Raw genomic sequence first — 26,637 nt, 5'->3', positions numbered from 1 at the left:
CGGAAGCCACGAGGGCTGTGGGCCGTGACAATCAGCCCTTGTGATGGGGTGCGGCTTGGTTTCCAGATCCTGTCACACGGCGAGATGTCCCACGTGTGCCTGCGTGAGGCTGAAATGGCTTTCAGCTGTATGAACCCCTCCAACTTTTAATTCTTTTACAACTTTACAGAAACCTCCTTGATCTTTTTTTGCATTATAGAGCTTATTTTTGTGTCTTTCCTTTATTAGGATGTAATAGGTAATAGAAGAAGCTCACGCTCTCTCTCTCTCTCTCTCTCTCTCTCTCTCTCTCTCTCTCTCTGTGTGTGTGTGTCTTTGCTGAGGGAAATGGAAGAAGGACTAATTTCTTCCAGGGAGCCAGCTGAGACCGAGAGTCTGTACATGTACTGAGAGCTTGCTTCCTGTTTGACTTAGAAGATCTTTCCGATGGCTGAATGTGGACCTGAGAACTTTGTAAATGGGAAAGTCTTTGTCAGCAGAGGGCACATTGTTTTCATTTTTGTCATAAAACACATCAACAGTGCCATTGGTTTCACGATCACATCCTTCGTGTCTAGAGGCTGGCTGTGACCCTTCTCTGTGGCTCATGTTTTGCTGGGCCTTAGTCAGTTCCTCTCTCCTCCCTGCAGCTGAGGATGCTGGTCTGCACGGCATGCACTGCTTTCCAGAGTTGCTGCTGTTACCACTGAAGTAGCACATCTGGAAGAGGAGCCTTCCACAAGGCTGGTGATTATCACTCTTAGCAAAGCAGCAGCTGATGGAACGGGAGCTCGGGACCCAGTGTTTAACAGGCTCTGCAGCTCTGCTTCTCACTCTTGGAAATATTCTCTCCTTTTGAACAATGCTTTTATTTTTAAAAATAGATGCAGCGAATGACCTGAGGTGAGCCACGTGCCAAAAGGACAAGTGCTGGAATCAGTTGAACTACTTTGAGTCATAACGCACACAGTGGGGAATTCGAGAATTCCTGCTTGGTGGTGAGGAGGAGCAATTGCAGTGGGCAGTCAGGGACAAGATGTGCTATGTCAACCCTTGTTTGTTGTGTTGACTAAGAATACACTGTGTCTTCTGGGAGGCAACAGGAGTTGCTACTCTTTACTCTGTGTGTGCCTTTGAGAAAGTCCCCTTACCTTACTGGCACTGTTTCCACATGTGTTTAAGTGAATAATTATTGAGCACAATGCATACAGTGGTTCCGAGGATGAAATTACATAATGATAATAAAATACTTAGACAAAGGCTGGCACATAGTCGACGCTCAATAAATACTACCTGTTGTGCTGGTGGTTAATAAGATGAAGGTGCTTAGTCCCATATCTTTGAACCTTGTTGTTACCTGACAACAGAGGATGTTGTGAGTGGTGAGGTGGGACATGAAAACCTGTTATCACCTTCCGTGTTTGGAGGTGGTTATGACTGAACTGAGATCCATCAATGGCAAAGCAATTTTGGAAACTATGTGCAGCCTGATTCAATAGTTTAATCATGCAGAGCCCAATATCATAATGGGGTGGAAGAAGTAGCTTTTATGCAGTTACTCAGTGTTTAAAAATTTTTTTGGAAAGATATGATGTGAGTCCATTTGGTAAATGTATGGTACTAACAGTGTGATAGAGTGATTCTGGGGGTGATGCCTCGGGATGTGATGTTATCACTGATTCTGTGGTTGGAGGTGAGGAGGATGATGACAATGATATGTCCTCACTGACACGGCGCTCTTTGGGCCGCAAGGCTCTCATTGCCACAGATTTTGCTTTTGCGCAAGTCCGGTGTCCTGACCCCATTGGTCTTAGGGATGAGGGGTCTGAAGTCCATTGTGCCCAATGAGCACAGTTTGGGCCATCCGGTCCCTGATGGACACTGAGTGTAGAAACCCCTCATGTTGACCAGAAGGGCCTGAAAATGATTGGCAGAGAGGGAGAAGGGGAAAGGGAGGGGAGGTAGAAAGGGAGATGCTCTGTGGGGTGTGTGTGGGGAAGAGGGTGGGTGTGTGTGTGTGCTCACACAGACCTCAGCTGGCTGTGCCCTCGTTCCATTCTCGTGCCCCGGTTCTTACCTGGAGGTGCTGGGTGACGCCATCATGCAGACGTGGTGCCCTCTGCATATTTGTCTCCAGGAAGATGCGGTTAGGACCCCACAGTCCTTCCCTTCTGCCGCTGACGGTGCAGGGCTTGAGGTGCTCGCCCTGAAGTAGAGGAGTGGCCACGAGCAGCTGCCGAGATTGCATTCACGGGGTCTCCTGGGAGCCAGTCCCAGACCTCCTAGTTAAAGATGGGGCGATTATTCAGCCTGGCCTCGGTGCCCTCTGGACTGTGACCCCCAGAGCGCCGCTGGTGTGGAGCAGCACTGATGCAGGGAGGGCGATCCCTGCTGGAATTCACGCGGCCAGCACCAGGCTTTTCCCACGTTGAGGTGCAGGCTGGCTTCTTCATTTCCTTTGGGAACACTGAGCTCGTGGTGCTCACAGTTTCTAGTTAGCAATCCTTGTGCATGAGATACAATATGTTTGTGATACAAGATAAAGTAATAAAACAGGCAGTTACAGTCATGACCTTCAAAAGTCATGTAGCAGAAGAATTATTTTTGCTTCATGGCCCCATGATGCAGAAACATGACGAGAGTTCAGCATCTACAGAAACAACAGGTCACTCTGGAAACCTATGGATATCTTTATTTATCTATGAGGCTATAGAGCATGCTCTATTTGTGTTATCTAAAGAATGATAATAAAATGTTTGCCTTACTCTTACCTATCAAACATATCAATATGTAGCATTATATATATATTATATCTTTTTAAAAAATTATTTGAAAGGCAGAGTTACAGAGGCAGGGGTGGAGAGAGATGGAGAGAGAGATGGAGAGAGAGATGGAGAGAGAGATGGAGAGAGAGATTGTGAGATTGAAAGGTGTCTTCCATCCACTGGTTCACTCACCAAATGGCTGCAATGGCTGGAGCTGGGCTGATATGAAGCCAGGAGCCAGGAGCTTCTTCCGGGTCTCTCACATGGTTATAGGGGCCCAAAGACTTAGACCATCTTCTATTGCTTTCCCAAGCCATAACAGAGATCTGAATTGGAAGTAGAACAGCCCGGACTCAAATCATCCCCCATATGGGATGCCGGCACCGCAGATGGTGGCTTTACCTGCTGTGCAACAGCACTGGCATACACACACACACATACACACGCACATGTATGTATGTGTGTGTGTGTGTGTGTATCTGTACAAATTTCCTCTTTTGCCTCTATCCAACATTCCTGTCCCTCCTCCTTTAAAGGAAGTCATTACTGTGACTATTCCTTTAATTTTCTTTATATATTTTTAACCACACACGTATGGATATCTGACTAAAATATTTTATCTGGACATGCCTCATAGAAATCAAATGATACGCTGTGCGGCCTTTTATTTTGTTTTCAATTATATTTATGAGATTCTCGATTTTTAGGTAGCTGACGTTGGTTCATTTTCATTATTGCAAGGTGCCCCATCATCTGAAGTTATGCATTCTTTATCCAATCTGCTGTTTGAAAGAATGGCCAGTATTTTGCCATTAGGAATCATGCTGCAGTAGTAATTAATACGTGTGTGTCTACAAATCACATAGTATAAAATCATTGTCTTTCCACATTTAAGCGTGTTCATGGATGACGTCGTGTCCTGCTCATTCACATTGTTGTGCACAGACCCCCAGGGCTTTTTCATCTTGCAAAAAGAATATTCTGTCCCCACTGTAGAAGAATTCCCAATTTTCCCCTTCCCTCTGTAAGTGGAATTATATATTATTTTCTTTTACTTATATAATTTTTAAAAGTGCTTTTAAAATTTATTTGAAAGAGTTACAGAGGCTAGAGTTACACAGAGGGAGGGAGAGACAGAAATCTTCCATGTTGGTTCATTCTCCAGATGCCTGCAATGGCCAGGACAGGGCCAAGCTGAAGCCAGGAGCCCAGAAGCTTCATCCAGTCTCCCATGTGGGAAACAGGGACCCAAACACTTGGGCCATCCTCTGCTGCTTTTCCTAGGCCATTAGCAGAAAGCTGGATCAGAAATGGAACAGTCAGGATATGAACCAGCATCCATATTCGCAGGCGGCTGCTTTACCTGCTATGCCACAATCACAGCTCTGTTATTTTTCTTTTTTATAACTGGCTTATTTAACTTAATATAATGTCCTCAGAGTTCAGACATGTGTAGCATTGGACAAGATTTTTTTTCTGTTTAAAAGATTTATTTATTTATTTGAAAGGCAGAGCCACAGAGAGGCAGAGGCAGAGAGAGAGGTCTTCTATCTGCTGGTTCACACCCCAGATGGCCGCAATGGCTGGAGCTTTGTCTACCCAAAGCCAGGCCACACAGATGCAGGGGCCCAAGGACTTGGGCCATCTTCTACTGCTTTCCCAGGCCATAGCAGAGAGCTGTATCAGAAGAGGAGCAGCCAAGACTTGAATCAGCACCCATATGAGATGCCGGCACTGCAGGCAGTGGTCCCCAAGATTTCTTTTTAAAGACTAAGTAATATTTATTTGTATTTACAAAATACCACATCTAAAAAAAAGTTTATTTGAAAGGCTGACAATGATAGAGATAGATGCATACATACATACATATCTTCCATCCTCAAATGCCCACATCAGCTGATGCTGGGCCAGGATGAAGCCAGGAACTTCGTCCAGGTCTCCTGCATGAGTGGTGAGAACCCCAAGTGCCTGAGTCGTCATCTACTGCCTGCCAGGATGTGCACTGGCAGGAAGCTGGATTAGAAGCAGAGGTGGGGCTTGATCCCAGGTGCTCACATATGGGATATGAGTGTCCCAAGCAGTGTCTTTAGCCACTGTGCCACAACACCTACTCTATATTTTATGTACTCATCTGTTGTCAGATGTTTGGGGGTATGTGTGTGTGTTGGTACATGTGTGTCATTCTTTGAGTGTATACTTGTGAGTGGAATATCTGGGATACCTGATATCCATGTCTTCAATTTTAGTACATCCCATCAAGCTGACTTCCATTTAGGTTATACCACATGTTAATTCCAACAGTAATCTCTGAATGTCCCAAGTATCTAGTATCCTCTCAGGCTTGGTGCTGTAAGGCTGTTTCATATCCATAGTTTTGTTGTTGTGTGCTCTTACATATCCTAATAGGTTGAATTTGCATTTCAGTTATAGATTACTTTTTTTTTTTTGACAGGCAGAGTGGACAGACAGAGAGAAAGGTCTCCCTTTTGCCGTTGGTTTACCCTCCAATGGCCGGCGCGGCCGGCGCGCTGTGGCCGGTGCATCGCGCTGATCCGAAGCCAGGAGCCAGGTGCTTTTCCTGGTCTCCCATGGGGTGCAGGGCCCAAGCACTTGGGCCATCCTCCACTGCACTCCCGGGCCACAGCAGAGAGCTGGCCTGGAAGAGGGGCAACTGGGACAGAATCCGGCGCCCTGACCGGGACTAGAACCCGGTGTGCTGGCGCCACAAGGCGGAGGATTAGTTTAGTGAGCCGCGGTGCCAGCCATGATAGATTACTAATGAGACTTAACACCTTTTATAAATTTTAAGTCATTTTTAATTTTCTATTTTTGAAAATGCCTACTCAAATTTTTTGTTGTATCTTTTCATGTTTATCTGTTCTTTTTTCCCTCATTATTTAACTTTGATTATTTTAAAGTTTTTTTTTTTTTAATTTTATTTATTTATTTGATAGGTAGAGTTGCAGACAGAGAGAGGGAGAGGCAGAGATAAAGGGCTTCCATCTGCTGGTTCACTCCCCAAATGGCTACAATGGCCAGAGCTGGGCCAATCCAAAGCCAGGGGCTTCTTCTGGGACTCTCAGATGGGTACAGGGGCCCAAGCACTTGGGCCATCTTACACTGTTTTCCCAGGCCATAGCAGAGAGCTGGATCAGAAGTGGAGTAGCCAGGGCTTGACCCAGCACTCCATGGGATGTCAGCACTACAGGTGTCCTCTATGCACACTGCCTTCCCCTCATTGTTTAACTTTGAAAATATTCTGGATATAATTCTGTTGTTAATTATGTGTGTTTAAATATTTTTTCTTGCTTTTAAAGGTCTCTGAGTGTGCTGAGAGTGCTCGGGCCCCTTTGCCTGTGAGGACTATTGCAGTGAATTACTGTGGGTATGAGAAGGCTGCAAACTGAAAGGCAGTTTATAAATAAGAGCACATCACTTCATTTCCACCTTCTGCAGCTTTTGTTTTCAGATCTGGGTTTTGACATCCTGGAGACTGGATGGGAATCTTTTCTCTCTTTGTGGTCTAAGCTTCATCAATCCTTTTCCGGTCTGAATCCATGTTTCTTAGTTTGTACCATGTGTACGTTCCCCGTAGAGTCATTGAAGTTGCTATTGAGATAATGTGTTTGGAAAGCATGACTTCATTAGGGACAGTTATTGTCACTGTCATTAATGGTAGTCGATGAAATGAGACCCTGGGCTGCAATATTGTGGAAGGCACTGGACGTTCTCTTCCTTCTATGCTTTTTAAATTTTGGGAAATACTTACCTTCTTTGAGCCTTGACTTTCTTAACTGTAAGATGTAGGCAATAACTGCACCTGATAGATGTGTTGAATAAACCATATGTTAGAGTCAGATGAAGTTTCTTCATGAACCATGATGAGCAATCAAATGAGGAACGCCAACATTTCTGCTTGGTGGAGGGGAGATACAGATACAATGAACATTCAATGGCAGCCGTGCTGATGCCATATTTGTTTAGGGCAGTGATTAACAATGTCATAATACCAATGTGTAACATTAATATCAACAATGATAATGTAATATGAACTAAGCCAGTCCCAAAGGGACAAATATCATATGTTCTCCCTGATCGGCGACAACTAACTGAGCACCAAAAAGGAAACCTGTTAAAGTGAAATGAACACTATGAGAAACGGTGACTTGATCAGCCCGTGCCCTGACTGTTGATGAACAACTTAATACGTTATCCCTCTTAGTATTCTTTTTGTTTGTTCTACTTAATACTTTTGGTTGAATACTGTAATCAATACACAGTTATTCTTAAGTGTTGGAACTTAACTGAAAAGTGATTGCTGTTAAATATAAGAGTGGGAATAAAAGAGGGAAGCGATGTGCAATTTGGGACATGCTCAAGCTGACTGCCCCAAACGGTAGAGTTAGAAACACCAGGGGATTCCAGTTCAATCCCATCAAGGTGGTATGTACCAATGCCATCTCACTAGTCCCAGTGATCAATTTCTGTTCACAATTGATCATAATGATAGGACTAAGAGCCAAAGGGATCACATAAACAAGACTAGTGTCTGCTAATACTAACTGATAGAATCAAAAAGGGAGAGAATGATCCAACATGGGAAGGGAGATACACAGCAGACTTCATAGAATGGCAGATGTCCTAAATAGCACTCTGGCCTCAGAATCAGCCCTTAGGGCATGCAGATCCAGCTGAAAAGCCCATGAGAGTATTTCAGGCATGGAAAGCCAAGACACTCTGTGTTTTTTTTTTTTTTTTTTTTTTTTTTTTTTTTTTTTTTGCCAAACAAACAAACAAAAAACCTAAATGAAAGATCTCTGTGAGTGAGATCCCAGTGGAAAGAATGGGGCCATCAAAGAAGGAGGTACCTTTATCTGAAGGGAGGAGAGAACTTCCACTCTGACTATGACCTTGTCTAAATATGATCAGAGTCGGTGAACTCAAAAAGCTTCCATAGCCTTGGCAACTCATGACAAGAGCCTAGGGTGATTACTGACGCCATAAACAAGAGTGTCAATTTGTTAAGTCAACAAAAGGAATCACTGTGCACTTACTCCTCATGTAGGATTTCTGTCCTTAGTGTGCTGTACATTGAGATTTAATGCTATAACTAGTACTCAAACAGTATTTTTCACTTTATGTTTCTGTGTGGGAGCAAACTGTTGAAATCTTTACTTAATGTATGCTAAACTGATCTTCTGTATATAAAGAGAATTGAAAATGAATCTTGATGTGAATGGAAGGGGAGAGGGAGTGGGAAAGGGGAGGGTTGCGGGTGGGAGGGAAGTTATGGTGGGGGGGAAGCCATTGTAATTCATAAGCTGTACTTTGGAAATTTATATTCATTAAATAAAAGTTTAAAAAAAAAACAATAAAATTGTAATAATAACGAACTCCTCTTTGGAGTTTGACAGAATTTTCCCATTTTCCTATTCTGTACTTTCTGTATGATTTTGAGAAGGTCATATACTCTCTCTTGACTAGATTATCTGTTTCAATGGAAAAACAGTGATTGCCATGTAGAGCAATTAAATTCTGTAATAATTGCAAAATATTTGGAATAAGACTTACACCTGATAAATGCTCAGTAAATATTATCTATTATTGTTACTATTGTTTCGGGTAAAAAATGAGTGTTTTATCCCTGTTGCTTCCTTGCTACTGTCTGCACATTGGGGGTGTCAGTATTACCACCACTACCACCTCTGAGTGGCTGTCATTTTACTGAGAACTGATAATGGCAAAGAATGTTTGGCATTTGGAAACAAAGTATAAACTTGGTCAAATAACTTAGTCATCAGAAAGCAAATATTATTGATTATAGGATGGGTGTAAATAAAAATACACTAAGTAGTTACTTGCCAGCTTGAATTTTAAGAGAAAAGATGTGAAAGAGGTTGACAAACTTTAAATGGATGTAGAAGAGTGAATTCGTGGTATTGAACTGGCATGATGATTGAGAGAGATTCGGGCAACTACTCTTGTCCCAGTGGACTAAGAGTGAGTTAGGCTTTGTTACTTCTCAGGGGATATGTACTGGTCAGCAAGGGGGCTTAGGGAAGGATGGTCTGAGACCCATACCCTGCACTGACTTCAGGCTGGACCATCAGGGACCTGGTGAACACCAGAGCTAAGCCCACCTGATGGTGACCAGGTGATGATTGGCAGAGAGGGAGACAGCAAAGGACAGAAACAGAAGAGAAAGGAACTGTATGTATATGTGTGCACGCACATGTGTGTGAGCTTTAGGCATGTTCTGGTTCCTCTGCCCATCCTCATGCCTCCGTTCTTACCTGGAAATACTGGACAGCCTCAGACGCCGCCGCTGTTGCCCAGAATTTAAGTTTGCTGCCCCATTTTCTCTGCAGGAAAACATGGCTGGAGTCAGAGAGCCCTTCCCTGGCTATAGGAACAGCGTGGACTGCGGTCTTGAATCTTGGCACAGGAGCCAAGAGGAGCTGCTCACGTTTTGTGTGCAGTATCTCCTGGGACCCAATTCCAGACCTCCTAGTTAGATGCAAGATGAGGTGACTGGGCTGTGGTCCTCTGAGTCCAGAAGTGCCATTGATGCCTCCATTTGGCATGGTCTAGGCTCGGATCCATGGGGCTACTGCTCTTTGTTTTTCCCTTGGCTGAGCAGTAGGTTGAGCCCTGAACAAGGCTCATTCATGTCATAGAATCTACGCTTTCTAGTGAGAGCGCAGTCCCTGGGGATAAACTATAGTGTGCTCCAAGAAATAGGGAAAAATCAGTCCCCAAAAGAAAAATATTATATGTTTTCCCTGGTCTACGGTAACTAATAGAGTACCTAAAAGGTAATCTATAGTAGTGACTTTGACACGTTGAGATTTGACGATTTTTAACAGCCTTTGTCTTACTGTTGAACAGTTTTTTTTTTCTTCATAGTATGTTTTGAACTCTTAGAGTAGGGGTAATCTTATGAGTGTAAAGTAAACTAAAGACAGATCTTTGTAAGAGAATGGGAAGGGGAGGGAGGAGGAAGGAGGGTGGGAGCATGGATGGGAGGGGGGAGGGTGGGGAGTATCACTGTGTTCCTGAATCTGTACATAGGACATGCATGACATTTGTTTACCTTAAATAACATTTTTTAAAAAAGAAAATGGGTAAAAAGTAAAGAGCTTACCATTATTACCTTCAAGTGTCATATAGAGTAGGAATATTCTTGGCCGGCGCCGCGGCTCACTAGGCTAATCCTCCGCCTTGGGGCACCAGCACACCGGGTTCTAGTCCCCGTCGGGGCGCTGGATTCTGTCCTGGTTGCCCCTCTTCCAGGCCAGCTCTCTGCTGTGGCCCGGGAGTGCAGTGGAGGATGGCCCAGGTCCTTGGGCCCTGCACCCCATGGGAGACCAGGAAAAGCCCCTGGCTCCTGGCTTCGGATCAGTGTGATGTTCCAGCCGCAACGCGCCGGCCGCGGTGGCCATTGGAGGGTGAACCAACGGCAAAGGAAGACCGTTCTCTCTGTCTCTCTCTCTCACTGTCCATTCTGCCTGTCCAAAAAAAAAAAAAAAAAAAAAAGGAACATTCTTGTTCTCTGTGACCCCAAGTCGTAGAGAAGTAGTAGAGATAAGACTAATGTAGAGTCTTCTTTTGTTTCAAGATTTATTTATTTGAAAGGCAGAGATAGAAAGAGAAAGAGAAAGATAATTTCCATTCTCTGGTTCACTCCCCAAATGGCTGCAACAGCCAAGGCTGGGCCAGGCCAAAGCTAGGAGTCAGGAGCTTCATCTGGGTCTCCCACGTGAGTACAGGGGACCAAATACTTGGGCCATCTTCTGCTGCTTTCCCAGGTGCATTAGTAGGGAGCTGGATCAGAAGTAGAACAGCTGGGACTTGAACCAGTGCCCTTATGGGATGATGGCACTGCAGGCAGAGGGTTAACCTTCTGTGCCACAGTGCTGCCTGCAATGTAGATTCTTTATGTATTATGTGCAGGTACTGTCTTTGAATTTATTTACTCATTTTTATTGTGAAAATAACTTACAAAAACGTATGAAGCATATGCTGTTTAAATGATAATTTTTAAAAGAGATTTATTCATTTATTTGAAAGGCAGAATTACAGAGGGAGAAGGAGAGAAAGGAAGGGAAGAGAGAAAGAAGGGAGAGGTATCTTCCATTTTCTGGTTCACTTCCTGAGTAGCTATAACAGCCAGGGCTGGGACAGGCCAGAGCCAGCAGCCTAGAATGCCATCTGGGTCTTCCATGTGGGTTTCAGGGACCTAAACATTTAGGGTATTTTCTGCTGCTTTTTCTAGACCCATCAGCAGGGAGCTGGATCTGAAGTGGAGCAGCGAGGACTTGAACTGGTGTTCATATGGGATGCTGGCATCTCAGATGGTGCCTTAACTGTGCCACAACGCTGGCCCTGTAGTGACAATTTAATGCCTATCCTCCCACTACTCAGTTGAAAATAGTACATGGAACAATTCCTTTGACCCCTGTGTGGGCTTCTTTCCAATCATATTCCATTCTTCCACCTCTAGAAGAACCTTTTCTTGAGTTTCATGCACCATTTTCTTACTTGTCTTTTTGCTATGTGTGTATGTATGTCCAGAATACATACAGGGTGCTCTGGGTTTGCCATGTGTGTTCTTCATGTGAATGGTTTTGTGCTCTCCAGCTGGCTATCTTTGTAAAATATGTATTTGTTTATTTGAAGGGTAGAGAGTTATAGACAGAGGCAGAAGCAGAGAGAGAGAGAGGGGAGGGAGAGGGAGTGGGGAGGGAGAGAGAGAAAGTAAGTCTTCCATCCACTGGTTCACTCCCCAAATGGCCACAGTGTCGAGATGGGACCAATCTGAAGCCAGGAACCAGGAGTTTCTTCTAGGTCTCCCATGCAGTTGCAGGGGCCCAAGGACTTGGGCCATCTTCTACTGCTTTCCCAGGTCATAGCAGAGAGCTGGATCAGAAGTGAAGCAGCTGGGACTTGAACTCAGGTGGCAGCTTTACCTGCTACACCACAGTGCCAGCCCCCAGTTATTTTATTCAGTATTATTCTCTCAGGTCATTCACATGGATCCAAATAGCTAAAGGACATTCATGCTCCCCGCTGTCTTGAAGGAACAGCCATTGCTCATTATAACTTCTTTTTGCCTACTGAACTGCCGATTTGGAATGATACGTATTTCATCTAACATTCTCTCTGCAGGTTCTGGAGTAACATCTTTACAATCAAACACAGAGCGTTTCCCCAGCAGAATGAGTAAATATTCACACTAGCAACAACCAGTAAAGAGTATAACCAGCCTCATGTATGTTCAGGACATGGTTTTCTGGCAAATGAGTTCACTGCAAACCTTAATAAATGTGTTCTCTTGTGAGGGCTCTTCCGCATGATGGAAATATAGGCAGTGTTCTGGTGCGTGTGTAGTAGTTATTTCATTGTGTGCCTTTAAAGTTCAATAGTGAAGCATAACACAGAAGGCTGCACAGGACACAAATATAGCATTCTAGAAATACATTAGAAACCCATCACCCAAGTATCACTTCCCAGGTCAGGAAACAGAACGCATTCTCTTTCTCTTCTTGAATGGTCACTGTCCCCTTTCTATTTATTTAGGTATAGTTATTTTTATTTGAGAGGAAGAGAGATCTTCCATCCATTGTTTCACCCCTTAGCTGCCAGCTGGACCAGGCTGAAGCCAGGAGCCAGGAATACCACCTGGGTCTCCCACATGGGTGACAGGAGCCCAGGAACTTGAGTCACCACCTGCTGCCTCCCAGAGTGTGCGTGAGCAGGAAGCTGGAGTTGGGAGCAGAGCTGGGACTCGATGCCAGGCACTGAAATACGGGATGCAGGTGGTTCAAGCAGAGTTCTCACCGCTGTGCCAAATGCCCACCCCATCTTCTTTCTAACATCTTATTTTAGTCTTGTCTTCCTTTGAACTTTGTGTAAATACAGTCTTAATATTACATTTTATTTTTTCAGCCTTGTTTCTTTGTTCCATATCCTACGTCGGGGAGATGATCTAGATTACTATATACAAGCATTCTTTGTTTATGTTCATTTCTGTGAGTTGTTCCACTGAGTAATAATACTGAGTATTACTCATGAATCTATTGTTGATAGAGGGAGAGGGAGAGGAGGAGGAGGGAGGGAGAGAGAGAGGGACAGAGAGGGAGAGAAATGTGACAGATAGGTTTCATCCATTGATTGACTCCCCAAGTGGCCACAACAGTGGGGGCTGGACCAGGCCGAAGCCAAGAGCCAGGAGCTTCTTCCAGGTCTCCCACATGTGTGCAGGGGCCCAAGAATGTGGGCATCTTCCATCAGAAGAGGAGCAGCTGGGACTTGAACAGGTGCCCACATGGGATGCCAGTGCTGCAGGTGGTGGCTTTACCCTCTATGCCATAGTGCTGGCCCCAAATAAATACATCTTTTAAAAAATAATAAAGTTAATTTATTTTCATGAACTTCTTAAAGTCTATACATAGGTGGGGTTAGTCTTTTATAGTGTAGTCATTGTGTGTGTGTGTGTGTGTGTGTGTGTGTGTATGTGAGTGCGTGTGTTGGGACTTCTACTGGTTTGGTTTTATGTTATAGTGCTAATTTTTTTATTCATTTTCTGATTAGTTATCTGGTACTGTTTTGGTATAGCTGTTGAAATAGTCTAGATGCTAGTTCTTTTTTGACTATATTTACTACAAATATTTTCTTTGTGGCTGGCTTTTTCTCAGTGCTATTTACTAATTTTTTAAAGTTGTAATTTACTGAATTTATCAATACTTCCCTTTTTTGAAGTGCTTTGTGTTTGGTTTAAGAAATCTTTGAGTTCAGGAAGATATTTTTTAGTTGTCTTCTAAAAAGTTCATAATTTTCTTTTTATAATTAGTTCCTAAATCTGTCTGGAATTGATTATTTTGTATGTTTTTGTTTTTGTTAACATAAAGACACCTAACTTTCAACTGATTCATTTTATAGACACCTTTGAATTGCAATTATATGAAAATGTCAACTATACATAAAATGAATTTTTTTGTTCATTTACAATGCTTATATTTTTAACATATTTCTCACTATACTGGATACCATCTCAAGTACAATGTGAAATAGTTGTGGTAAGAGTAATATTTTGTCTTGTTTCTAATTTAGACAAAGATTTAAAAGTAGCAACACTATTATATATACAGTACATTTGAAAAGTAATTTTTTAAGATTAAGTTCTTTTTCTATTCCCTTTTTGCTAACAGTTTTTATACATGGATGTTGAATTGTAGCAAATATTTTTCTTGCATCTATTGAGATAATTATATGATTTGGGTCCATTTTCTGTTAATATGGTTACTTTAATTTTGCATTCCTGAGAAAACTCAACTTGGCCATGATTTAGTACATATTCTTTTGCCTTGTTTTAATTGTGCTGTTCATATTTGAATTTGGATGGATGTACTTATATTCATGAATGGGATCTGCTGTTATCGTACTGTTTTTGCAATGTTTTCATTGGCTTCTGGTATCAAGGTGATGCCAGTCTCATCAAGGGAGCTGGTGAATGCTCCTTTATTATGCTCTATAAGAGTTTTGCAAGTTAGAAATCATTTCTTTCTTGAATTGTTTATAGAACTCACTGTTGTAGTCATCTGGTTCTTGAATTTTCTTTAAGGAATACTTTTGGTTCCTGATGTAATTTTTTTTATGTTTATGTGTCTATTCAGGTTTTCTGCTATTAGTTTTGTTGAGTTATGTTTTTCTAGGAAGTTGCCTATTTAAATTTTAAAATTTACTCACAGCATTTTTAATATTATCATCTTTAATAATCAGATGTTATCATACTTCATTCCTATTTTTGATTCTAAATATTTTCTCCACATAATCACTTTCACTAGCAGTATGTAAATTATTTTCTGAAACTAATATTTAACTTTTTATTATATGTTTTATCCTATTTTGTTAAAAAGTATGTTTTATACCTTTGGAATAGCTTTGCTGTTTTTATTCATAAGGGCTGCTTAACTTGTTATTTTATAGCCATTTTTCTTTTTTTCCCTTTTATTTATTTATTTATATATTTTTTTATGTAGTAAATATAAATTTCCAAAGTACAGTTTATGGATTACAGTGGCTTCCCCCCCCTCATTATTTCCCTCCCACTCGCACCCTTCTCATCTCCTGCTCCCTCTCCCATTCCATTCACATCAAGATTCATTTTCAATTATCTTTATATACAGAAGATCGATTTAGTATATATTAAGTAAAGATTTCATCAGTTTGCATCCACACAGAACACAAAGTGTAAAATACTGTTTCAGTACTAGTTATAGCATTACTTCACATTGGACAACACATTAAGGACAGATCCTACACGAGAAGTAAGTACACAGTGATTCCTGTTGTTGACTTAACAATTTGACACTCTTGTTATGGTGTAATCTCCCTAGGCTCTAGTCATGAGTTGCCAAGGCTATGGAAGCCTTTTGAGTTCACCAACTTCGATCTTATTCCGACAGGGTCATAGTCAAAGTAGAAGTTCTCTCCTCCCTTCAGAGAAAGGTACCTCCTTCTTTGATGGCCCTGTTCTTTCCACCGGGATCTCACTCACAGAGATATTTCATTTAGGTCTTCTTCTTCTTTTTTTTTTTTTTTTTGGCAGAGTGTCTTGGCTTTCCATGCCCAAAATACTCTCATGGGCTCTTCAGCCATATCTGAATGCCTTAAGGGCTGATTCTGAGGGCCAGAGTGCTATTTAGGACATCTGCCATTCTATGAAGTCTGCTGTGTATCCTGCTTTCCATGATGGATCGTTTTCTCCCTTTTTAATTCTATCAGCTAGTATTAGCAGACACTAGTTTTGTTTGTGTGATCCCTTTGACTCTTAGACCTATCAGTGTGATCAACTGTGAACTGAAGTTGATCACTTGGACTAGTGAGATGGCATTGGTACATATTACCTTGATGGGATTGTATTGGAATCCCCTGGCACGTTTCTAACTCCACCATTAGGGGCAAGTCCGATTGAGCATGTCCCAAATTTTACATCTCCTCCCTCTCTTATTCCCACTCTTATATTTAACAGGGATCACTTTTCAGTTAAGTTTCAACACTTAAGAATAATTGTGTGTTAATTACAGAGTTCAACCATTAGTACTAGAAAAAAAATACTAAAATGGATAAAGTATTACATTGCACATCAACAGGACAAGAGCTGATCAAGTCATTGTTTCTCATAGTGTCCCTTTCACTTCAACAGGTTTCCCCTTTGGTGCTCAGTTAGTTATCACTGATCAGGGAGAACGTATGATATTTGTCCCTTTGGGACTGGCTTAATTCACTCAGCATAATGTTTTCCAGATTCCTCCATCTTATTGCAAATCACCAGATTTCATTGTTTTGTTCAATATCACTAGCAATCAGGGAAATGCAAATTTTTTTAAAGATTTTATTTATTTATTTGAGAGGTAGAGTTACAGACAGTGAGAGGAAGAGACAGAGAGAAAGGTCTTCCTTCCATTGGTTCACCCCCCAAATGGCTGCAATGGCAGGAGCTGCACCGATCTGAAGCCAGGAGCTTCTTCTGGGTCTCCCACTCATGTGCAGGGGCCCAAGCACTTGGGCCATCTTCCACTGCCTTCCCAGGCCATAAAAGAGAGCTAGATTGGAAGAGGAGCAGTTGGGACTAGAACTGGCACCCATATGAGATGCTGGTGCTGCAGGTGGAGGATTAACCTACTGCACCACGGTGCTGGCCTCTATAGCCTTTTTTTTCTTAGCATTTACATGTAAGACAGTGCATTTTCTGTCAATAACGTTTATATTATCTTCAGTCAGTTAAAAATATTTTTACTGTATCCTTCAAATTATGTGTATTATCTACATAGGTAAGGTGAAAAGACCATAAGGAAATGCCCCCCAAATTTTAAGATAGTATCACCATTTCTTAACCTCTAAATGATCAGGCATTTCATCAGTATATGCTGTATGAATGTCTTGAAATATCACACTGTGCCTGCTGAATATATACAGTTGTTACATGTTAACCAAAATTTTAAGGGGCAGGATTTGGTGTAGCAGTTAGGATGCTACATGGGACAATTGCATCCTATATCGTACTGCCTGGGTTAGAATCCCATATTGAATTATAGGCTCCTAGCTTTAGCCTGGCCCAGGCTTGGCTATTGCAAGTGTTTGGGGAGTGAACCTGGAGAGATGAGACCTCTCTCTGTCTCCTCTCTGCCTTTCAAACAAATAAAAATTAATAAAACTTTAAAAATAAAATATTAAGAAAGAATTGTATTTATGGAATACTTGGAATCTGTTCTCTTCCTATTAATACAAAATTTACAATAAATGAACAAAAAATTAAGAATGATAAAATATTTTCTAATGGTCATAATTTCTTGTTTTACTTCTAGATTATTCTTAACTGGATTCTCAAATTCCAAAAATCAAGGTACTTGAGAGTTCATAGAAAAAATGCAATTAAAATGTTTATTTTGGAACAAAAATATTGAAATTCATGCATCGTCCCCCCCCCCCCCCAAATACACATTTTCATGAATTCTTTGAAGATCGTTGCTGAAGCCAAGAGGCTGGAACTCTATCTGGGTCTGTCACATGAGTGGGAGGGGCCAAGTACTTGGGGCCAACTTCCACTGCTTTCCTGGAACATCAGCAGGGAGCTGGACTGGAAATGGAGCACAGGGACTTGAACTGGTCTGGCATAACCTGCTGTGCCACAGTGACAGCCCTAGGCTGTGTGGTTTCAACTCTGATACTTATTTAGGTTTGCTTTATGACTTGGAAAATTTGCAGAACTTTTGCAAAGGTTATGTTCCCTGAAAATATTAAGTGCAATAATGTATATATATCCACTGAGTTAATATTGGTAGTTCTGTTTTTCAGGTGTTCCATATCATTACTGAATTAAAGAAACCTATCTGTTCTATCAATTACCAAAAGTGTGTTAAAATTTCCTGCTAAGGGCTGGCACCGCGGCTCACTAGGCTAATCCTCCACCTAGCGGCGCTGGCACACTGGGTTCTAGTCCCGGTCGGGGCGCCGGATTCTGTCCCGGTTGCCCCCCTTCCAGGCCAGCTCTCTGCTGTGGCCAGGGAGTGCAGTGGAGGATGGCCCAAGTGCTTGGGCCCTGCACCCGGATGGGAGACCAGGAGAAGCACCTGGTTCCTGCCATCGGATCAGTGCGGTGCGCCGGCGGCGGTGGCCATTGGAGGGTGAACCAATGGCAAAAGGAAGACCTTTCTCTCTGTCTCTCTCTCTCACTGTCCACTCTGCCTGTCAAAAAAAAAAAAAATTCCTACTAAGAATGGATTTGTCTAGTTCTTATTCTATTAATTTGTCTTTTTGTATATTTGTGACTTTTATGTTAACTGAAAAAATTCAGAGCAGTCATATTTTTCTGGTGCATGAAATGTTTCATTCTTATGAAATTTACATTTATAATAGTGACAAATATGATAATGATAGAACAATGTCAACATTTTTATGGTGCATTTTTCAACTTTTAATTAAATCTTCCTGTGCTTTAATATTTCCTGATTAAACAGTTTATTGAAGACATAGTTATTGGTGTAAATGAGACATGCTCAGCCCATACACATAGTTATGAATTTTCTCCGAAGGAACAAACCTTGCCAGCACTTGGATCATGAGACAGAACATGACCATCACCCTAGAGCCCTCTCCCGTCCCTGTTCAGACAGTAATCCCTTGTAATTGTTAACAGTTGTATGACATCAGATGGAGAGGAATGACTCACGGAAAGTGGAAGGAGTATGCTGAGAGATAACCACTTCAATTATGATTTCATCCTAAAGTAAAATGTGGTGATATTTAAAAATAATTTGTTCCACAAGAAAATGAAAATATATTGACTACATGAATTCCACATAGAGAAAAATTTTGTATGTGTAATTCCAAGACAAAAAGAGAGGGAGACTTCTTAGTTTGATAATATATAAAATGAAAACATATTCACATAAAAACAGACATAAAGAATTTAACTGAGAATATTACCAAGGTAACAAGAACAAACATATGATCTTTACTGTTATAAGACTTGCACAATTGAAGAAAATAATTCCCAGTAGATAACAAACAGTTGACATGAACAGTTAATTAAAGGGACAATTTCAAAAGTTGGTTAACGGACACAGGAAAATGGTCCACTCACAAATAATCAAGGAAATGAAAATATAAGCAGAGCAGACAGTTAGCTTAGAGGTTAAGATCCTTGGCAGAGGGGAGAAAGGAGGAGAGGAAATATGGTTATCTTAAAATTTTATCTATGAAATACATAAAATCTGTTTTCTATTAATAAAAATTTAAAACATCAAAAAATGTTCTACTTAGATATGTTATTTCCAAAGAAATGTAGCAAACTATAAATTTAAAAATGCTTTCCTTTTAGAGACTTTGATTGCATCATTTTTGGTAACAGTGAAAGCTTAGACATCCCCTAGTAATCCAGCAATAGCATAACATTACATAAATCATCGGCCTTTCTTCTCTGATAGTCTTACAGATCCAAATGATCATGGAGAGTTAAAAATAATATGGGGACAACTCAAGTTATAAGATTAAGTGAAAGATATAGTATATAATTGTATCTGTCATATTTTCTCAAGTAAAAGACAAAAGCAATTACATAAATGTTATTTTTCACTACTTGCTGATATTTTATAAATTTAATGAGCATGTATTTCAACATAGGCAAGAAAATGAACCAGATTTTAAAAACCAAAGAATCAGAGACTTGTCTCATTAACTAATAACCATTCCCTGTGAAGAATCTAGATCTAATTGCAGTTAGGAGATTTTGGAACAGTCTGATGTTCAATCTGTGCCTAATTACTCCTTCTAGAATATTTCTTGCTCTCTTAGTCCTAGCAAAACAAACAAACAAAAAAACCACGTGAGCTGAACAAACAAAACTGTCAGCTTTTTTCATGTGGAAGTTAATGGTTAAGAGTAAGCTGCTTCGAAGGCTGGACTTGGAAATGGTTCTTGACACTTGGAGTACTTGATCCTTCCAAGATCTTGCCAACATTTCTTGTTAGGTGGGACCTCTTAATCGTACACTGAGATGCTGATTGGATTTTCTTCCAGAATCCAAGTTCTGTCTGATGTCATTCCTTTTGTGGTTTCTACTCTTACTTGAATTGCGTGGATAGCATGTCCATTAGTCACGTCCCAGGTAGGGACAGCTGGCCACTCCCTCTCTGTGGAGTACAGCTCTGTCCTTGTTTGTTTCTGTTTCAGTCTTGCCAAGGAAGGTATGCTTCATGTTAAACCTGCTGTAATGCTGCGCATCCATCCTGCTTTGAATTTGAGTTTTTTGCAAAAATTGTAGTAGAGAAGTTCAACCAGGAAAGCATATCAAACAGTTCAGTCTTCCACTCTGGGGTAGGACCCTTACTCAATTGGACATTGCCCCACACCCAGGAGTCTCCACAATGCCTGCTTCATATCCTTGTTCCTCAGGCTGTAGATAAAGGGATTCAGCATGGGGGTGACCACTGTGTACACCACGGATGCCACCATTCCAGTGCCTGCTGAGTAGGAGGACGAGGGCTGGAAATACACCAGGAAGAGCGTTCCGTAGAAGAGAGTGACCACCGTCAGGTGGGAGCTGCAGGTGGAGAAGACTTTGTGCTTCCCTCCAGCAGAGGGGATCCTGAGGACCGTGTGCACAATGTGGGCATAGGAGAGCAGGACACAGGTGAGAGGGACCACGCCTGAGAGAACTGCTTCAGTTAACATTGTGACCTGAAAAGTGTGGGTGTCTGAGCAGGCGAGTTTGAGGAGTGGAGGTACATCGCAGAAGAAGTGTGGGATGGAATGAGAGGCACAGAAGGAGAACTGAGTCATCAGGAGCGTGAGTGAGAAAGCCAGTAGGTTGGAGCAGAGCCAGGATGCGGCCACCAGCAGCAGGCAGCGACGGGGACCCATGACCGTGGTGTAGTGGAGAGGAAGGCAGATGGCCACATAGCGGTCGTAAGCCATCACGGCCAGCAGGAAGTCATCCAGCAGGGCCCACACCATGAAGAAGTACATCTGAATGAGGCACCCAGTGTAGGAGATGCTGTGATCCTGCGTGTGGATGTCCACTAGCCCCTTGGGGACAATGGTGCAGGTGAAGCAGGTATCGACGAAGGAGAGGTTGGCCAGGAAGAAGTACATGGGGGTGTGGAGGTGAGGGTGCGAGCCAATGGCCAGCATGATGAGCAGGTTTCCCAGCAGGGTGACCAGGTACATGACTAGGAAGAGCCCCAAGAGAAGAGGCCGCTGCTGTGGGTGCTCGGAGAAGCCCAGGAGCAGGAAGCCAGAGAGGATGGTGTGGTTTCTAGTTTCCATTTACAATAGAACAATTGATGGGAAATATTGCATTTACACACATATATTCTAAAATTTATATCATTCCAGGCCTTTACTTTGATCTTCTTTGAGCTCTGTGACATTCTTTGAGGTACGCTGGTGTCTCTTGGTGGTGGGAATGTAAGATGTGTAGAAGTGGGAACTCTGGGAATTGGGGATTTTGTTGGGAGGGGAATTTTACATTTTAGCTATCTAGTAAGTTGTCATGTAGACCTTCTAGATTAGGCTGAACTGGGTATCAGCTTGGCAGAACCTTAGGTTTTAATCTCCCATCTCCCTTTCCCCTCTTTTTGATAGGAATACTAGCAATTTCATAGATATGTGAAATTTGAATAAGATGTTAGGAATATGCATTTACTAGAAAAGTATTAAGTAGGTTTCTATATGTGTCTGAAAGTATGTGTTAGGGGAGAGAAATGAAAACAATTTACATAGATGGTTCATAGCTGGGACTCAGGTATTCAGTACAATGGAAATGTCTATCCTCTTTCATTCCTAAAAGACTGATCAAATAAATGATCCAGTGTATGTAAAATAACTACAAACTAAAAAACATGGTACAAATGGAAGGTCTCAACATGATCATCTTCAACAGCATTATCAACATCCTCAGTCGTTCGAAGTGTTGGGTTTTCGCATTGTACAGACTAGAAGGAAACTTCCTTTGTCCTTTGTAGCTGTGGAATCCTCTGCAATTTATCTTCTTTTCTTCCCTGAGCTTCAGTTTTCCAGTCTGTGGAAGATGTACATATTTCATATAATTGTGGCTATCAATGAAATCATACATCCAATTTGCAAGCACAGAGTAGGCTTTCAGTAATTCTGATGGTAGTTATTAATGTTGTTAGTAGTAGCTGGTGAGGGAACTTGGAGTCCCTGATGCATTTGAAAATGTTAGGTAATAGGACTCCCAGCTCTAAACCTCAACTACCTTTTGTATTTTGGATACATACATGGTTTACTTCTTTGGAGTTTCCTTTTCTTAATTTATAAGATGCAACCTGTCACATAGGACTGCTGGAGGCATCATTCAGGACTGTTGAAAGCCAGAATCAGGTGATGGCTTTTTCAGGACCTATGATGTAAACTCGAGAATGAGTTATTTGGACTTGTGCACTGGGGTATTGAACGGACATTCCCAGGTTGTGCTAATGTCACACTCTAGGTTGTGGTGATAAAGCATTCCCTTTTGGGTCTGACAAAACTTTGGCCACCTGCCTAAGGGTTGTGACAATGGAAACTTTGCTCCTCCTGGCTTCCCTTTCTCATCTACTTGAAGAGTGTTCCAACAACGCCTAACGCAGCGTGACTGTGAGGATTCACGCAGCTGAGGATTATGCAGAACTAGAATAATGACGGACTCCTCCAGTGCTCTGGATTTTTTAGATACTCTTCTTTCTCTTGGAATGAACAATATGAAGGTGTTTCTTGGGGGTGGCCAACTAGTCCTCTGGGTTGGACCAGGACATTTCTGCTATTAGGGAAATTCCATCTTTCATCGACCCCTCCGACTGGGAAGGACTGGTCAGCCTGTATGTCACTTTTCATGGTCACTATCTGTGGAAAGTTGGGCTTTGAAAGCTATCAAGTTGAGTACACAGAGTTGAACTTGGCACTGTCATCAGTGTCATTGTCATGACTTCTGGGTGGTGATGGCTCTGACATGGTAGTAGCACAACAAGCATTCACTTTATTATGGGCAGATTCAGGTTTGAGTTCCAGCTGTACCGTCCTAGTCATGTCATTTAACTTCTCAGAGTCTCTACTGTAAAATGAACCAGAGTAAAGGACCTCGAGTGACTGTGAGGTTCAGGGGACTGGCATTGTGGCTTCATAGGTGCTGCTTCAAGTCCCGGCAGCTCAATTTCTGATCCAGCTCCCTGCTGATAACCTGGGAAGAGCGATGGAAGGTGGCCCAGGTGTTTGTGCCCCTCCCGTCCATGTGGGTGACCTGAATAAAGCTCTTCTTGGCTTTGGCCTGACGCATCCCTGGTTGTTGTGGCCCTCTGGGGAGTGAATCAGCAGATGAAAGATTTCTCTGCCTCTCCCTCTCTCTCTACAGTTATTTCAAAATAGATAGCAAATATTTTTTTCAAAAGTATTTTTAAAATTTATTTGAGAGACAGTTACAGAGAGAGATCCCCATCTGCTGATTCATTCCCCAAATGGTCTCAATGGCTGGAGCTGGGTCTATTTGAAGCCAGGAGCCAGGAGTTCCTTCCAGGTCTCCCCATGTAGGTGCAGGGGCCCAAGGACTTGGGAGACCTTCCAGTGCTTTCCCAGACCATAGCAGAGAGCTGTATAGGAAGAGGAGCAGTCGTGGCATGAACCGGTGCCCATATGGGATGCCGGTGCCACAGGCAGAGGCCTAGCTACTACACTACTAACCCTAATACATAAATCTTAGAGGAAAAAAAAAACTGATAAAAAACCTTTAAGAAGTTATCGTGAGATTCAAATTAAAAAATGAAACAGGGTTGTTGCACTGTCAGTTGTGGTAGAGATTGTTTTTGTGCCTGATAGTGACTTAGAGGGATCCGAAAGCTGCTCTTGGTCAGGGGGCTGCGAGGGCGTTTCTGTGCATGGTGTGGTGATCCTGGCTGTAGCTGTTGCAGTTAGGATGCCTTGGCCATTGCTGGGAACTGAGAAAGGGCTGATGTGTGTTGACTTCAGGCTGGATTCTCAGGGAGTTCATGGGAGGCAAGTCAAAGCCTTCATCACGGTGATTAGATGAGCCAGATTGAGGTTTGCGAGGAAGAGACAGAAAAGGAGGTGGGAATAGGGGAGAAGCTGTGTGTGTGTTCATGACTAATGCCTCCAGTCTTGACCCCCTCAACTCTTACCTGGAACTTTGTCCTGTCCTCAGATTCTGTCGTCCTCACCGGGTGTTGGATCTGCCTCCTGTATTTGGTCTACCCCCGTTCCACCTTGCTTCTCAGGAAGGTTGCTGGAGGCCTCAGTGTTCTTCTGGCCCTAACAGTAGCACAGAACAAAGGCCCAGGGCTGGGGCAGCCTGTCCTCAAGAACAGGAGCCAGGAAGAGCTGTGGGCTTTTCATGTGTAGTACCCCTTGGGATCCAATCCCGGACCTCCTAGTTAGAGACAAGATGGGGCAGATGTCCAAACTCTGAGCCATCCCCTCTGAGCTTCGGAGTACCAAGTCCCAGCAGTGTCAGAAACATCTTTGTTTTGGAGTAATCAGGTCTGGGAATCCCGAGAGCATGTCTCTTAGTGGCCCCCCTCCAGGTGAGGGAGTGGGAAGACTCCCTCTCCCACCTTAATCTGTGTGCAGTCCCCACATTCCCACATTCTTTTTTTTTTTTTTTTTGACAGGCAGAGTGGACAGTGAGAGAGAGAGACAGAGAGAAAGGTCTTCCTTTTGCCGTTGGTTCACCCTCCAATGGCCGCCGCAGCCGGTGTGCTGCAGCCAGCGCACCGCGCTGATCTGATGGCAGGAGCTAGGTGCTTCTCCTGGTCTCCCATGCAGGTGCAGGGCCCAAGCACTTGGGCCATCCTCCACTGCACTCCCTGGCCACAGCAGAGAGCTGGCCTGGAAGAGGGGCAACCGGGACAGAATCCGGCGCCCCGACCGGGACTAGAACCCGGTGTGCCGGCGCCGCTAGGCGGAGGATTAGCCTGTTGAGCTGCGGTGCCGGCCCAGTCCCCACATTCTAATCGGATTTTAACACTCGTGAAGAAAAGTCATCATCTCCCAGAAAATATATAATAAGAAATGAATGGAACAGAGTTGACGTGGGGTGGACATCACAAACATGCTTTTCAATTTCTGCAATTATATCATGTAGAATAGGTGAGCAGATGTGTTACATGTGATTCCGGAGGGCAGAGATGTGACTTATATGCAAAATATGCCAAAGTAGTAGTTCTCAGTGCAACATGACCTTAAAGTTTTAAAACTGTGAAATACACAACAAACAGTAACACATAGTAAGTTTTCTTGTGATTTATTTACCTGTGTGTAAGTCATGCATTATTTATACTTTTTTTTTCGTGAATGGAGTCATTTGATTCCTGCAGTCAATATGGTATTTTGAAACTCAGAGTGATGCTTGTAGCTATAGGTCATTCCTTTTAACTGCTGTGTAGTAAATGTTCACATTGTCCTATTCACTATCATAGTTTAAGGCCTTCCGTTTGGAACTCAGAGTTCCCAACTTTGGAAGATGATGCTGAGTATATATTATCTGTGATGTGACACAACCAGTAGGTACTGGGGTTGCACATTGTAATAAACACAGTGATGTGTTTACCAGTGTGTGAAAATGCCCTAAACAGCACTCTGACCTCAGAATCAGCCCCTAAGGCATTCGGATTTGGCTGAAAATCCCATGAGAGCATTTCAGGCATGGAAAGCCAAGGCATAGTGGCAAAAACTGTATGCATATGGCTCTGTCTGGAGTTTGTGGACTCAAAAGGCTCCCATAGCCTTGGCAGCTTATGTCAAGAGCCTTGGGTGGGGGCCAGTGCCATGGCTCACTTGGTTAAACCTCTGCCTGTGGCGCTGGCATCCCATATGGGCACCGGGTTCTAGTCCTGGCTGCTCCTCTTCCAGTCCGGCTCTCTACTGTGGCCCGGGAAGGCAGTGGAGGATGGTCCAAGTGCTTGGGCCCTGCACACCCGTATAGGAGACCAGGAGGAAGCTCCTGGCTTCAGATCAGTGCAGCGCTGGCTGTGGCAACCATTTGGGGAGTGAGCCAACGGAGGGAGAACCCTTCTCTGTCTCTTTCTCTAACTCTACCTCTCAAATAAAAAAAAAAGCCTTGGGAGGTCACTGATGTCAAAAACACGAGTGTTAATTGTTAAATCAACAACAGGAGTCACTGTGTACTTACTCCCCATGTTGGACCTCTGTCCTTAATGAGTTCTACTATGAGAATTAACGGTAAAACTTGTAATCAAACTATACTTTTATACTTTGTGCGTCTGTGTGGGTGTAAATTGTTGAAATCTCTTAGTATAGAGTTGGTCTTCTGTATATAAAGTCAATTAAAAATGAATCTTAATGAAGAATGTAAGAGAGAGGGAGTAGGAGGTAGGATGAGAGTGGGCATGAGAGGGTGGGAATTGGGGGAAAGAACCCATATTCCTAAAAGCTGTACATATGAAATATTTGTATTCATTAAATAAAAACCTTCTAAAAATAAAAACAACTAAGTATGTGAACATTTATACCAGTTCAGGTTTTACTGCAAAGCAAGTTTGCTGCAACTCTCGAAGATTTCTTTCATTGACTTTATTGATGTCAAGATTTTAGCTGTGGCGTAGTGGGTAAAGCTGCTGCCTGCGATACCAGCATCCCATATAGGTGCCAGTTCATGTCCTGGCTGTCCTGCTTCCCATCTGGCTCCCTGTTCATGGTCTGGGGAAAGTAGTGGAAGATGACACAAGTGTTTGGGCCTCTGCCACCTGTGTGGGCGACCGGGATGAAACTCCTGGGATTGACTTTCTCCTGGCTCAGACCTGGCCATTGCAATCATCTTTGAAGTGAACCAGCAGATGGAACAACTCTCCTCCCTCTTCCT

The 26,637-nt window shown here is 42.7% G+C and overlaps 3 protein-coding genes across 5 annotated transcripts in view; 2 read left to right on the top strand and 1 right to left on the bottom strand.

Annotated features, from left to right (window-relative positions):
• LOC127489783 (olfactory receptor 1L8) overlaps nucleotides 1-26,637 on the top strand; it is a 277,026-nt gene that overhangs the window by 35,678 nt on the left and 214,711 nt on the right. The gene's annotated exons all lie outside the window — the stretch shown is intronic.
• Nucleotides 1-26,637, top strand: part of LOC100345118 (olfactory receptor 1f45-like) — a 211,661-nt gene that overhangs the window by 35,732 nt on the left and 149,292 nt on the right. The window lies entirely within an intron of this gene.
• Nucleotides 11,791-21,074, bottom strand: LOC100343849 (olfactory receptor 1G1-like). The gene is made up of 3 exons (XM_002720450.4): nucleotides 20,159-21,074; nucleotides 13,893-13,999; nucleotides 11,791-11,979 (listed from the first exon to the last, which is right to left on the bottom strand). The coding sequence occupies exons 1-3, from the start codon at nucleotides 21,072-21,074 to the stop codon at nucleotides 11,791-11,793; spliced, it is 1,212 nt and encodes a 403-aa protein (XP_002720496.2).

This window comes from Oryctolagus cuniculus, chromosome 1, assembly GCF_051225735.1.
Source record: "Oryctolagus cuniculus isolate XC-2025 breed Fujian yellow rabbit chromosome 1, ASM5122573v1, whole genome shotgun sequence".
Classification (NCBI taxonomy): Eukaryota; Metazoa; Chordata; class Mammalia; order Lagomorpha; family Leporidae; genus Oryctolagus; species Oryctolagus cuniculus.
This window is presented reverse-complemented; position numbering and strand designations above follow the sequence as displayed.